Raw genomic sequence first — 15,126 nt, 5'->3', positions numbered from 1 at the left:
GGCTTCCTCCTCCTTGCATTCCAACTACCTAACAGTTACCCATAGAAACCTTCACTATCTTAACCTTCTCCTCTTATTTTCTGCAACAGATTATCTCTATGACTAAATCTCAGCCCTGTCCTGCCCCAACCTGACCACTTCTGTCTACAACAGTTCACTGTCATCCACCCTGGACACATTGACCCCCCCCACACTACATACAGATTCAGGCCCCGATCGCTAAAACCCTGGCAAACAGACCATACCAGATGCCTCAAAAAACTTAGCTGTGCTCTTGAGTGTCTGTGGCATAAGACTAAGTCCCAGCAAGACTTCGACCAATATAAATCTGCCTTCAAAAAATACAATTCCTGCCTCCACACTGCCAAACAGACCTATTTTATCATTGTCATTAACACCCTCTCACGCAGTCCCTCTCAACTCTTTTCTACAGTTAACATTCTACTTAGTTCTTTATTATCTCCACCCACTAAATCACTCATTGCCCAGGAGATCGCTAATCACTTAAAAAATAAGATTGATACAATTCATGATGAGATCTCCACTATACAGATATTTCCCTCACCTTACGCTCTTTGTCCACCTGCACAATCAATCCTTCCTTTGTTTAACTCAGCTACCATAGAGGAAGTCACTAAACTTATTTCTAATGCCCACCTATCCACCTGTCCCCTGGACCCTGTTTCCCTTACAAATACAACAGTCGCCCTCTGGCTCTATCCTACACTCTCTAACTCATATCTTTAATCTCTCCCTTTCTACTGGCATCTTCCCCAACCCTCTAAAACAGCAATGGGCAAACTACGGCCCGCAGGCCGTATACGGCCCAGCGGACCTTTTAATCCGGCCCGCGGAGCGATACTGTCAGGATGGCTGTCAGGATGTGTGTAGGCGGGGCACCGTGACGAACGTGAAGGGAGCTAGGCTCCTCTCACAGTCCGCCCTGAAGACCGGAACGGCGCGGGAACACGGCGAGAGGAACGCGCGGAGCAAAGGGAAGTGAATTGACACAGGGGGGACTTGGGGACTTAATATGGGGGATGAATTACTGTAGGGGGGATGAATTACTATATGGGGGATGAATTACTATATGGGGGATTAATTACTATGGGGGATAAATTACTATGGGGGATGAATTACTATGGGGGATGAATTACTATAGGGGGGATGAATTACTATATGGGGGATGAATTACTATATGGGGGATGAATTACTATGGGGGATGAATTACTATAGGGGGGATGAATTACTATAGGGGGGATGAATTACTATGGGGGATGAATTACTATGGGGGGTGAATTACTATATGGGGGATTTATTAATATGGGGAATGAATTACTATGGGGGATGAATTACTATGGGGGATGAATTACTATAGGGGGGATGAATTACTATATGGGGGATGAATTACTATGGGGGATAAATTACTATATGGGGGATTAATTACTATGGGGGATGAATTACTATGGGGGATGAATTACTATGGGGGATGAATTACTATATGGGGGATGAATTACTATGGGGGATGAATTACTATGGGGGATGAATTACTATATGGGGGATGAATTACTATGGGGGATGAATTACTATGGGGGATGAATTACTATATGGGGGATTAATTACTATGCTTACTATGGGGGAATATTACTATACTTACTATGGATGACACATACACATCATTCATCTACTCTTGGTCCGGTCCCCGGGTCCAATATATGAACCCATTGCGGCCCTCAAGTCAAAAAGTTTGCCCACCCCTGCTCTAAAACATGCATTAGTCACCCCTATACTTAAAAAGACCTCACTGGACCCCACCAACCTTGACAACCTAAGAACCATCGCCTTACTCCCTTTTGCACCCAAACTCCTTGAACATCTAGTCTACAACCGGCTGGGCTGCCACCTCACTGAGTGACTTTTTTGATTCCCTTCAGTCTGGATTTTGCCCACAACACTCCACAGGAACTGCTCTCCTAAAACTCACAAACGACTTGCTAACAGCTAAAACCAATGGACACTACTCCATACTCTTACTCTTGGACCTCTCCACTGCCTTTGACACAGTTGACCACTCCCTCCTCCTCAAAAAAAACATTATTTCCTTGGCCTCCATGACTGTACTCTCTGTTCTTGGACCTCTCCTGTTCTCGGTTTACACTTCTTCCCTGGGTTAGCTGATAGCTTCCCATAGTTTCCAATACCATTTCTATGCTGATGACACACAAATCTATCTCTCTACCCCTCAGCTTACCCATCAATTTCCTCACACATTACTGATTTACTAACAGACATATCAGACTGGATGTAACACCACTTCCTCAAACTTATTCTATCCAAAACTGAGCTCATAATATTTCCTCCCCACGTGCCCCTTACCCTGATTTCTCTCTCAAAATCAATGGCACAACTATCAACCCGTCCCTTCATGCCAGGGTGCTAGGAGTAACCCTAGATTCTGAACTATCCATTCAGGCCCTCATTAAATCCCTGTCCAAATCGTGCCATCTCAACCTCTGCAACTTCTCCAGAATATGCCCCTTCTTAACCAATGATACCACAAAGCTCCTAATTCACTCACTGGTCATCTGCCGCCTCGACTACTGCAACTCCCTTCTCATTGGCTTACCTTTACATAGGCTATCCCCTCTTCAGTCCATCATGAATCCGGCTGCCAGACTCATCCACCTTGCCAACAGTTCAGTGTCTGCCACCCCTCTCTGCCAATCCCTGCACTGGCTTCCACTCACCCAATGAATACAATTCAAGGTACTACCAACAACAACTTGCAAAGCTATCCACAACTTGGCCCCCAGCTACATCCCTAACCTGGTCTCAAAATAACAACCAAATCACTCTCTTCGGTCCTCCTAAGACCTCCTGCTCTCTGGTTCCCATGTCATCTCCTCCCATGCTTGCCCCCAAGACTTCTCCCAAGCTTCTCCCATCCTATGGAATTCCCTACCCCAATCTGTCCGACTATCTCTTAATCTACCCGATGTTAGACAATCCCTGAAAACCATTCTCTTTAAAGAAGACTATCTTGCTTCTAACTAATGCACTGTGTTTTTACTTTCTCCATCAGCTCATCCTCCACAGCTACTACCTTTTGTATCACTTGACCCTTCCTCTTAGATTGTAAACTCTAATGAGCAGGGCCCTCTGATTCCTTTTGTACCAAATTGCATTGCAACTGTAATGTCTTCCTTCATTTTATAAAGTGCTGCACAAACTGTTGGTGCTATGTAAATCCTATATAATATTAATAATCATAAAAACTCACCCATCCATGTCTCAATGCTTTATTTTGCTGAGAAATTACTTTGATAAACACTCTCCTAACATTTCTGCATGTGGCCATTTTGAGTAAGAGCAGATTATTCATGTAGCATTTCTTGGAATCCATCTTCCCTTAGCTCAGACATGCAGGCAGGAGGGTTTGCTTAGCTGAGAAAGTCCCTACTCCCCTCCTGAAGACTCCTGGAATGTAGGACATTATTTGCCTAAGCCTGGAAACCAGGAAGTAACTGAAGAAATGTAAAAAATGTTTAAAACAAGTAAATATAATACACCTTCCTATCAATTTACTAACGCTAGCAGCATAAGAAAAAAAAATAGTCAATGTTGATTGAGAGAGCTATGTTTCATTTTAAATATTAGCTGATGTCAGGCCCTTGTAGTTGTACAACAGGGCTTAAGTGTGAGAAAAATAAGCAGTACAAGGAGCCAATCAATTCACTCATTAACAAGAAGCAACACATCATTATTTTTTTTAAATGCAAGCCGTGCATTGCAAGTACTTGAATTTGACTTGGTATTAGCCCATTTAAGTCCCCTATACAGTAGTGGTCAGATAGGGGGAGGGAGATTAGGACACAGAGCCAAGCGAGTGTGCTGATATAAAGATATGTCTAGTCACAGACTGTGGCTGGTCCAACGACCTGAGTTTAGCGGAAGTGGCTTGTATGATGCTGGTCATCAGATATGAGGACATCTAGTGAAATAAAAAAAGTACTGCAAAGTACCTCTGGAATGAAGGCGAATATTGTGGCACAAGCTTGTTTTGCCATTTTACCTTCTAAAATGGCTATTCATTTTATATTGTATGTAATTGTGCTTTGAAGAACATCAATCTTGAGAAATATAGGTAGTCTGCCTTTGCTGGCCTCCCCCTCTGAAAATGCTTGTTGCTTGCTTCAGTTTAGCTTTTCCCACAACTGTTACTGGGAGGCACTGAAGCCAGACAACTAGAATGTTTAAAAGAAGGCCAGCAAGCAGTCGCTATAATTCTTTCATAACAGGTGTATCTTAATTGAACAGCCCCAGGCAGTTGATCTAGCTCTGAAAAGTTGAAGCAGAACTCGTTGACAAACATGCTATTCTGACAGGCAGCAGCTGGGTGAGCATTGAGATGAGTAGAGTGATGGCAGATTTGCTCAAAACTAAGTACAGTTTTAAACTAATTTCTTTATGATTTCAGTAGTTTTAAGTAAATGATCTCCTTTGAGTAAATCGTTAAAGAGGAACTGAAGTCTTTTTATAATAGACTGCAAGCAGGCAGGCTATTATTGCAGAACAGACATGTAATAGGAGATTTACTAAAACTGGTTGACTCAGAATCTTGGACACCTGTGCATGGTAGCCAATCAGCTTCTAACCTCAGCATGTTCAGTTAAGCTTCAGCAATAAAACCTGGAAGCTGATTGGTTTTTATGCAGAAGTGGACAAGATTCTGAGTCAACCAGGTTTAGTAAATAAACCCCATAATGTCTCTTCTGCAATAAAACCACCTGCCTGTCTGCTCACAGTCTTCTACAGCATGTAAACTGAGCTGTGCATGCTCAGCTTAGCTTACAACATCGGCACCGCCCATGTGTGCTGGGAGGACTGATTACTGCACATGCACAGTAGTTACATCCAGTGCCGGGACAAGATCATCTAGCACCCAGGAAAAAGATGTCAAATGCCCCCTACACAAGATGTACAAGTACTATGTGTCAGCAAAAATCCCCTCTCTATTCAAAAAAAAAAAATGTAAGCACTCATCAGCATACTTACCCCCAAGCATAAATTCCCTTTGCAAGCCAAAATTCTCTCCAAACAAAATTTCCCCCTCTTCCAGTACTCCTGCCAGATTGTAGGTAGGCACTTTCCATGTAGCACCCCCCACCTCACATGATACCACAGTGCCAGGAAAGCCGCCCCTCCTGCCCACCCCTTTTCCAAGCCCTGGTTAAATCATTCAGAGCTGGCCAATAGAGATAACTGAAGACTGGCACTTGGCAAGAAGATGCCGGCAATGGTGAGGGACCCGGACCATTAGAGTGGAAGTAAGTGTAATAACTTTAGTTACACTTTAAAATAATATTTTGTGGCTAGTTTATGGGGGTAGGAAATCAAAACTTATCTAAACTGAATTGTGAAGAAAACTAAAAATTACATATGTGATGTAGTCTATAGTCCCCCTGTATAGTAGTTTTATTACCTGTTGAATCTTACAGTAAATCTGTTATTGTCCACTTCCTGTAACAGGCCAAGCTGTCTGGCAAGAGTGGGAGTTACAGGTGGAACAAACAATATAACACTGACAGGGGTGCTTACAATAGTCAGAATTTATTTGTATGGTAAAACTAAAAAAAAAAACAGTTGCTGTAACTACCTAAAAGTGTTAGATGGATTTGGACCTTCATTTTTGCTTATTTAAGGGACAATTTTACCCTTGGTAAAGGGCAACTTAAAGAACAAGTTCATTTTACCCTTAAAACAGAACTGGACCCATCGTTTTAGCTGTTTCCCAAACCAGGCATGCCATGAATTACATCACCGTTGCTTGTGCTCTCAGCTGCAGAGTCAAGCCATTGAATGGATCACATGTGATGCACCATTGCAACTGTGGATCAAACCATGGCTAAGATGGCAGGTTCTTTGGCTGTAAAGGATAGGAGAGTTTAGTCCTGCTTTAACAAACCCTTCCATTTGGGATAATACTACCCTTTCTTCCAAATTCAGCAGTCTTTCCTCCAAAACAGTGGCTGGCTGCTCTTTATACTGTGCATATACAGTATATGTCCCATTTCATTCCTGTGGGTAAATGGCACACATGGGGGCATCCAGTAGTCCCTTTGAGGACAACTTACCTATTGGAATGAATAGGGTCAGGGTGTATATGCAGAATATGAAGACGAGCCAGCCAGGAGGAAAGATTGCTGGACTGGGGAAGATTAAAGTATTATCCCTGGTTGGCTTCATTCAGGTAGTTGGAGGATATAATATACTGGTTGTATGCCTCAGACATGAAATATGAACAAAGCATATACCTCTATAGTGTGTACTTGTCGCAATTAAGAGCACCAAGTGTCATTTCTGTCTGCTGCTTCTTTCCTCTGCTATCAGCATTAGTCACTTCTGACAAGTTTTCCTGATACCGAGAGAAAAATAGTGACAGAGGAGGAACCTCCAGCTGACAGGTTCAGCTCTGTTCCTGTTTACTGTGTGGAAGGGTGTGTGTCCCTTCCCTCCAATCAGCTCTCAGAGCTCTCCCCACTGAGCTCTGTAGGTGTGCAATTTCAGCTCTCCGCCTCCTTTTATTAAACTCTCAGACAAGGTTTATAAATTTTGAATCTGAATTGGATGTGGAGAAGAGAAGACTGAAAATTAAACAGGTGCAACTTATAAACAGTAGGAGGTTTTGCTTCATCACTGTGTATCACCTAAGGCCAGTAACTTCCCTGGATATAGGTAAGGGTTCCCAACCACTTCAAATGATTAAATGAAAAATTGTCCTCCAATATCTATATAAAACTACATGTCTAGATAAGCTTACCTTGTCCAAGAGTTGGCAACAGAGCAATCCGTCTATTATGGGAAGTGGAAAAAATGGGACTACAGGCAGGATCAACAGGTAACAAAAAACATATTAATGGAAAAAAAAACAAAATTACTGCATTCATGCTATTGACAAACTGCATTATAATGTCATTTTTTAGTTCGCTTATAGTTACTTTTTCACGTAAGCTTGTTCATCAAGTAAGACAATTGTTTATATGAATATGATTAAAAAACACAAAAAAACTAGTAAAAACAAATCTGATATTTAATTACAAAATCATGAAAAAAAGATAATTTAATATAGAACAAAATTGAATAACAATTGTTGAGTAAAAATGCAATAAATACTTTCAAAGCAAACAAGATTTTTTAGATGTTATCATCTCCATTTCTCATAATGCTATATAATCCTTGCCTGTGATCTTACAAGGATGCCTGTATGTCAGCATTGAAAAATTGACCTGTGTAGTGCATATAATTTGATGGAAAGAACTTCACATATATAAATCTCTTCCTAGTGACATAAAAGGGTAATTTATTGGCTACATGTAACATGTCTGTAAAGTAAGCATACATTGTTGCTTACAAAAGCAGATCTAACTAAGTAATCTATTTTGAATTAGATTTTGTAAATCTGCATCAATTATGCAGCTCGGGTCTTTAAAAACACCTGACATTTGAAATGCCAATGTGCATAAATTTAGAGAACAGTCTCCTCCTTGGAATAAACCAATTATATGTTAATTGGTCTTTGCTGACCCTCACATCGACTCCCTGAGGAGACCTTGCTGAAACAGTCAATTCAATGAGCTGTATGTAAAGAACTGCTTGTTATGCAATAGAAAATGTTTGTTTCACAAGAAAGTAAATGAAACTTTGTTATTTATAGACCAAGACTAAGGAAATCTTGAACGGGATGCTTATATCAGACAGGCATTTTGATTTGCCATGCTTGGCTTAACAGTGTCTATCACATGTTGAGCTGCATCAGTTCATAAGGGACTTGTATAGAGATTGATTTCTCCATCACAACAACGTGAGGGAAGAGGACCTCTCGCCACAAGTGCTACAAGCCGCATTTTATAAGTGGACTGCTCTCCCCCGCACTTGATTGACAGGTAGGGCAATACCTGTTTAAATACAAATAATACAGCTCAGAAGAGCATACCTGATCTGTGGTGGAAACTGACATCAACCTTATGGCAAAGCCAATACCTATAACAGAAGAGCTTTGGCCCAAGCAAAATATGTTTCTTTATTTTTTAAAGACAGAGCTTTTTCCACTAATATGATCTGTTAGTAATTTTGATCTCCTAATGCAGACAACCAATATTATTTGTGAGACATTCTGGCACTGCTCCAAGCTGGGAAACAAAAAGGAATCACCTCTCCAGCATCATAAGAGGGAGCGGTGTCTGCAAATGATTCCAGCAGCCTTCATACACCCAAAAAAAGGACAACACTATGACCAGCCCATGTAGTCCAGTATATGCAATGGCCTCAGCTGCTGCTTTGGCCACGCCCATGTTCAGAGCAGCGGCTGAGGCCATTATATATACCAAACTCCACGAGCTGGTAAGAGTGGTGTCCTTTTTTGGGTGTCTAAACCACAGTGAACAAAGACCACAAATAATTTTGGGTGGCATTCAAAGTATTTTTTTAGTTTTTGATTTAGTGGGGAAGACTTAGAACTTTAGTTTGGTGTTTATTGCTGTGTTCCCATTGGAGATGTTCCTTCTTTTCACGACAGGAAGTAAAGGAGGTGCAATCCCCAACTTTCAAAGTTGTCAAAAGGTCAGGTGCCTCTACTGTAAAAGATATACTCTACTCCTATTTCTGTAAAGTCCATGAAATGTTGAAATTCCCCTCAACTGCTGTCCTATTGGCAAGGGTCAGCATGCCCATTAGTAATGGTAGATCCCTCCTAGAGAAACAGATATCATTTTGGATTTCCCCTCACCTTCTGTCCTATTGACAATGGTCACTATGTATTTATACACTCACTGGCCACTTTATTAGGTACACCTGTTCAATTGCTTGGTAACACAAATTGCTAATTAGCCAATCACATGATGAAGAGGACTTGCTGAAGTTCAAACCAAGTATCAGAATGGGGAAGAAAGGAGATTTAAATGGCTTTGAATGTGGCATGGTTGTTGGTGCCAGATAAGCTAATCTGAGTATTTAAAAAACTGCTGATCTACTGGGATTTTCACGTACAATCATCTCTAGGGTTTACAGAGAATGGCCAAAAAAATAAAAAATATCCAGTGAGCTGCAGTTGTGTGGATTTGTTGATGTCAAGGTCAGAGGAGAATGGGTAATCGACTTTAGCTGTGACATTCAGATGGTAGGGTCAGAATTTGGCGTAAACAACATGAAATCATGGATCCATCCTGCCTTGTATCAACCAAGTATCAGAATGGGGAAGAAAGGAGATTTAAATGGCTTTGAACGTGGCATGGTTGTTGGTGCCAGATAAGCTAGTCTGAGTATTTAAAAAACTGCTGATCTACTGGGATTTTCACGTACAATCATCTCTAGGGTTTACAGAGAATGGCCCAAAAAATAAAAAATATCCAATGAGCTGCAGTTGTGTGGATTTGTTGATGTCAAGGTCAGAGGAGAATGGGCAATCGACTTTAGCTGTGACATTCAGATGTAGGGTCAGAATTTGGCGCAAACAACATGAAAGCATGGATCCATCCTGCCTTGTATCAACGGTTCAGGCTGGTAGTGGTTGTGTAATGGTGTGGGAGATATTTTCTTGGCAGTAACAAGGTGTACCTAATAAAGTGGCAGGTGAGTGTATATTTTAGTTACTAATATAGCGCCGTCAATTTACACAGTGCTTTACACATATATTGTACACTAACAGTCCCCGCTCTCAAGGAGCTTACAATCTAAGGTCCCTAATTCACATTCGTACATACACACATTATGGACAATTTAGACAGGAGCCATTTAACCTACTAGCATGTCTTTGGAGTGTGGGTAGAAACCCATGCAGGCACAAGGAGAACTTTCAAACTCCAGGCAGGCAGTGCCATGGTTAGGATTGAAACCAACAACCCTAGTGGTGGCAGGTGGAAGTGCTAACTACTTAGCCACTGTGCTAGTATTGGTAGATACCTCCTAGAGACACAGAAAGCATTAAAAAAAACCTTAAAGATTTTCTACCCTTTCTTTATCCAAAGCTAGAAAAATGTTATAACTGGAGTTCTATTTTGGGGCCATTGAAAGTAATGTTCTGTCCAACCTTACCATTCCATTTACGATTAACACAGGAAATGCAGAAAGGAAATCTATTGGTTCAGGGAATTTAAAAAATTGTTAATTTATGATTCAGACCTGGTCAACTATGGCATGCCAAGAAGGAGTGGTCACACACAGATTCTATTTGATTTCTTTCTTTCCTGTGTATATATATATACTGGGACAGTGATTGCTAGTGAAAGTGTAGTTGTTTATGTGAAACAACCATGAGTTTAACTAAAGTTGTCATTATGGCTGCTTAGAGTTCTACTTTAAACAGATGATCTGATTTATTTGAAAAAACAATTGCAATAGGTAAGATACAGCTAGCCTGTAGCATTGTATTACAAATAATTAATTATTCATTGTTTTTAATGGTGCAGTCACATAGTCCAGGGAGGTCCACACTACCTCCTTGGCAGTCTTCACTCTCCATGGTGACCTCTCACCCTCTTCTGAGAGATCCCACTTTTTCTAGATGGTAATTTCACAATCTCTAATCTCTCACGTTCTCTCATGGGCACTCTTTTAGTCTCTCTACGGTATTCTCACATTCTTTTTCTTGAGTAGTCACATACTCTCTCTATAGCATTTTTACATATCCTCCTACATTGTTGCATACTTTCTCCTAGGCGGTTTAAAAAAACCTCTTAAAGGGGCAGTCCCATTATACCTCTTAGGTAGTTCTACACACTCTCCTGTCTCATTTTATGTCCCTTACACTATACTAGCCAGTCCCCTAGTTTCTCAGCAGCAGTATTACACTTTTTTCTGGGTCTTGTATTGGGTTCTGGACAATCTCTTAAACTCATATAGCTTTTTTTAAACTTCTCCCTTGTGCTAGAGAATGCTAGAATAGAGCATGCTATTCGTGCTAGAGCATGAATAGAGCAGCTTAAGCTGCTGATGGGACATAATGCAAATAAGATTTTATAAAAATCAAGTCTGCTCTGTTATTTCTCTGCCAATGCAAGTGTCCCTATTGTCTGTCACATGTGTTTATAATTCCCAGCCTGAAATATTTTGCAACATTTCTATAGAGCTGGTAGAACCATTCATGGTATTTGCAATATTAGCTGATGTGCAGAGGATCGTGAGAGCTAATAAAGATAAGGAATTTCTGATTCCTTAGGGGATGCTTTTACAATTGCTTGGAGCTATTTTGCAACCTACTAAAAATGACCATACTAGCTGTACACATAGAAATTAATAATCATTGCCTTTGGTATCACTTATCAAGGATTTTTGTATCTGAAATACAATTTCATCAGCTTTGCTGACCAGGTGACTTGTAAGCTGCTCTTTTCACAATGTATTAGAAATTTAAAGTGATCTTAAATAATGAAATAAATTTTTTTTATTTTCCTTGCCAGACTTTTTTTAATTCCAGCAGATTGTATAATAATTCTCTTGGATTCCAGAGTAGTGTTCCAGTCCTTAGCAGGAATTGCATTCAGACAAGGGTTCTTGGATGAAGATAAAGTCATGAATGCATGCTTGGCAATTTAGACTTCAGAAAGGTTTATCACCTTTGTCTTGAGAACAAGTTTCTAAATGCATTGTTATAATTTTTATTAAAGGCAGTATAGATCAATGGATTGAAAAAAGAATTAGAGTAGCCCAGCCATAAGAAAATACTTTTCCAGATAGGAGGAATGTCACAGGAACATAGAGGGTTAATAAGTTCCGTGATAAAGAAAGGAATCCAGCAGAGAACAAATACCCCAATAAGGATGCCCACCATGAGGGCTGCTCTCTTCTCCTTCTGTTCTCTCCATGTGTCCCCATCTGTCTGGAAAGTGACAGTGGCATGGCGGACTGTGAAGACCATCTGAGGCTGGTTGGATGCTTCTTTGACCTGTTGAAGGCAATAGTATCCATTACAATCATCTGTCAAAAAATATGTGTAACCTGAAGAATTTCTTCTAGATCATCCAACCTCAAAACACTGTTATGAAATTCATATTTTTTTTTTAAAGTAGTGTAAAAGGCAATGGGGATATTTAAAGAGCAGCAATTCATTAGAAACCAGTTGGTCTTCATTGTTCATTCCTATAAAGCAGCTAGAGCTAAAACATGATTTCTGATTGCTCACTGAGGCTACTGCACTATTCACATTGCTCGATACATAATGAATAAGGGAAAAAAAACAATACATATAGCTCCTATATACTCTAGGAGATACGTGCTTGAAGCAAAATTACTTGAATAAGGCTTATGTTATAAATAAGGTTATGATTTAATTTGCTGTAATTATATAAATGGCAGTAAAACAAAAAGCTACAGTAGGCACTAAGGACTAAGACATTCTAGAGAATCTGCTACTGCAATGATGTAAAAAAAAAAAAAAAAAAGCAGTACAGCAGACACATTCCCCCGCATACCTATGCATTTCATTCTGTAAAATCTTGGAAATGTGTGAATACTTATGTGAGTCATCTAGTTAACATACAGCTATATATAGGGACTTTAGATTACACATGTGTTTGAGACCTAAGGAAGTATTATATATAGGGCTAAGTACATCCCAAACTGGTACAGTATTTCCATATTGTGTGGAGATTTTATTTTGCTATCTATTTTTCTTGGGTCCCCTCAAAGCCAGATAGTGGTAGACTGAATCACCCAGTAGCTTCTTAGATTATGTACCCCAATGGTTTGAGAATCAAGCCCTCAGTTTAAGTCTCACTACTACTGCTGCATTCTGTGTGATTTAAATAAAAAAAAAACTAAAGTGGGTCCCATTAGCAATGGTCATTGCAGGTGAAAAGAGCTACAGGGATCTTGTTGGGATAAGCCAAATTCAGATTCTACCCAATGGTAAAATATCAGTTTTAGGGGTCTATCCTACCTTACATTTAAAAGAATACACGCATAGGTTATCATGACTGTAACCTGATCATATCACAAAATTTGTGGTTGAGTAAATGGTTAACATAATCAGTAAAAGAAAGAATTAACTAACCTCAATCACTTCTGGCATGGGTGTAATTGTGTTTGTTTTCTTTGACCCAATTCTGAATTTGGCAGCTTTGTAGATTTTCCAGTACACAAAGAGAACCACACACAAAGGAAGGTAAAATGCTCCAAAGGTGGAGAAGATTGTGTAAGAGGGTTCCTGGCTAACCTTACACTCCTCATTCACCTCTGAATATGTCTCTCCCCATCCAAACAGAGGAGACAGGGAGATGACAGCAGATAACAGCCAAGTCAGCAGGATCATAATATTAGATATCCTTTTCCTGGTCTTCAGAGTGTATTCCAAGTGTCTGGTGATGGACCAATACCTGTCCAGGGCTATAGCTGTCACATTCCAGATGCTGGCTGTGCAACACAGGACATCAAAAGAGATCCAGATGTGACAGAGCACCCTTCCCAGCCTCCACCGCCGGTCATTCAGCTCATGTACCAAACTAAGGGGCATTACCAAAGCGGCCACCATTACATCCGATATCGCCATGGAAGCCACTAGATTATGAGGGACCCGGTGGAAAGTCCTCACCCTCAGGATGGTCACCAGTACTAATACATTCCATAGGAAGGTGGCAATTACCAGCATAGCCAGTAGAGTTAAAATGAGGACGCTGAAGACAGATATGCGATGCTTGCTCAGATGATCTGACCCTAAGCTCCCATTAGCTGTGACAGTGATGTTCCATTCCATCCTCAGGTCTGGTAACATGAGAACTTACCCAGAAGAAACAGCAAATAGGTCCTTGCCCATGAAAATCTCCATTCAGCTCTTGAGCAGCAACACATCAGTCACCAGCATTGGTGTAGGGTTCTCCAGGTTCCTATGACCCATTCAGCCTTGGCACAGTCCACATCCTGGCACAAACTTTGTACAGGATTCATGCTCATCCTCTGCATATACATGATCTCAGCCTCCCAGACTTGTGATCGATTCAAACCTGAACAGCAACTCCTAGCATCAATTCAGAGCTGTCCATGGTGCTGAACTCATTACACAGCCCTGATCTCTGCTCAGCTCTATTGATTCAAAGCAGACAGTGGATAGGTGGCATGCAGAAGTGGGGTTAGCAGCTCGTTATGAAGCAGCCAGCCGACACCCTGCAAGCTTTGTAGCTGCTTTACTGTTCAGCCCAGCCTCCACAATCACACACAGCTCAGAGTGTGGGATGGGTGAGCAGAGCTCAGCTTTATAAAGGGGATGCTGGCTGCTACGTCAAAGTAATCTCACCCTCCCAGCAATAAGAGACTTGACACTATGGATGAGGAACAACTCCAGAATGACACATTCACCTCTCTGCTGTCAGATGCTAGGAATGCATGGCTTCCCATGTAAGCAACTGCTGCAACACAGATCTCTGTACAGTATAGCTAAGTTCTGCATTCTCACTACATGAGACTTTCCCATGGCTTCAATGGTTTCCAATTAAACTTGAAACTCTAATAAGAATGATTACAAAGAAAAAGAGGAGGGGAGAAGGAAAGAAGAGAGAAAGAGCAGAAGAGAGAAAGTGGTAGAGAGATAGAGTGAAAGACAGGAAAGAGATGTACAGCAATGAGAAAAATGGAGAGAGAAAGGGGGGAGAGAGAGAGAGAGAGAGAGAGAGAGAGAGAGAGAGAGATCTAGAGAAAGGTGGAGAGAGAAGGGAGAGAAACAGAAAGAGATATATAAAGGGGGAAGAGAGAGGAAGTGGGAGAGATAGCTAGAGAAAGGTGGTCAGAGAAGGGAGAGAGAAAGAGATAAAGGGGACAGGGAGAGAGAAAGAAAGGGGAAAGGGAGAGAGAGAAGAGAGAGGAAAGAGAGAGAAGAGAGAAATAGGAAGAGAGAGGGGAGAGAAGGTGGTAGAGAGATCTGGAGTGAAAGAGAGGAAGGAGAGATACAGCAATGAGAAAAAGGGAGAGAGAAAGGGGACAGAGAGAGAAAAGAGAGCAAGATCTAGAGAAAGGTGGAGAGAGAAGGGACAGATAGAGAGAGAGCTAAAAAAGGAGGAAGAGAGAGGAAGGGGGAGAGATAGCTAGAGAAAGGCAGCCATAGAAGGGAGAAAGAGAGAGAAAGGGAAAAGGTAGAGAGAGAAG

General features: G+C 41.0%; 1 protein-coding gene across 1 annotated transcript; it reads right to left on the bottom strand.

Annotated features, from left to right (window-relative positions):
• Positions 1-7,069: 7,069 nt before the first annotated feature.
• HTR5A (5-hydroxytryptamine receptor 5A) lies at positions 7,070-14,256 on the bottom strand. The gene is made up of 2 exons (XM_089692560.1): positions 13,046-14,256; positions 7,070-11,938 (listed from the first exon to the last, which is right to left on the bottom strand). Exons 1-2 carry the CDS (start codon positions 13,760-13,762, stop codon positions 11,606-11,608), a joined length of 1,050 nt encoding a protein of 349 aa, XP_089548686.1. The 5' UTR covers positions 13,763-14,256; the 3' UTR covers positions 7,070-11,605.
• Between the last annotated feature and the right edge of the window lie 870 nt (positions 14,257-15,126).

Source organism: Staurois parvus, unplaced genomic scaffold, assembly GCF_062004578.1.
Source record: "Staurois parvus isolate SC_StPar_1 unplaced genomic scaffold, SC_StPar_1.0 ptg000005l, whole genome shotgun sequence".
NCBI lineage: Eukaryota > Metazoa > Chordata > Amphibia > Anura > Ranidae > Staurois > Staurois parvus.
Note: the sequence above shows the minus strand (reverse complement) of the source record. Positions and strands in the feature narration are given on the sequence as shown.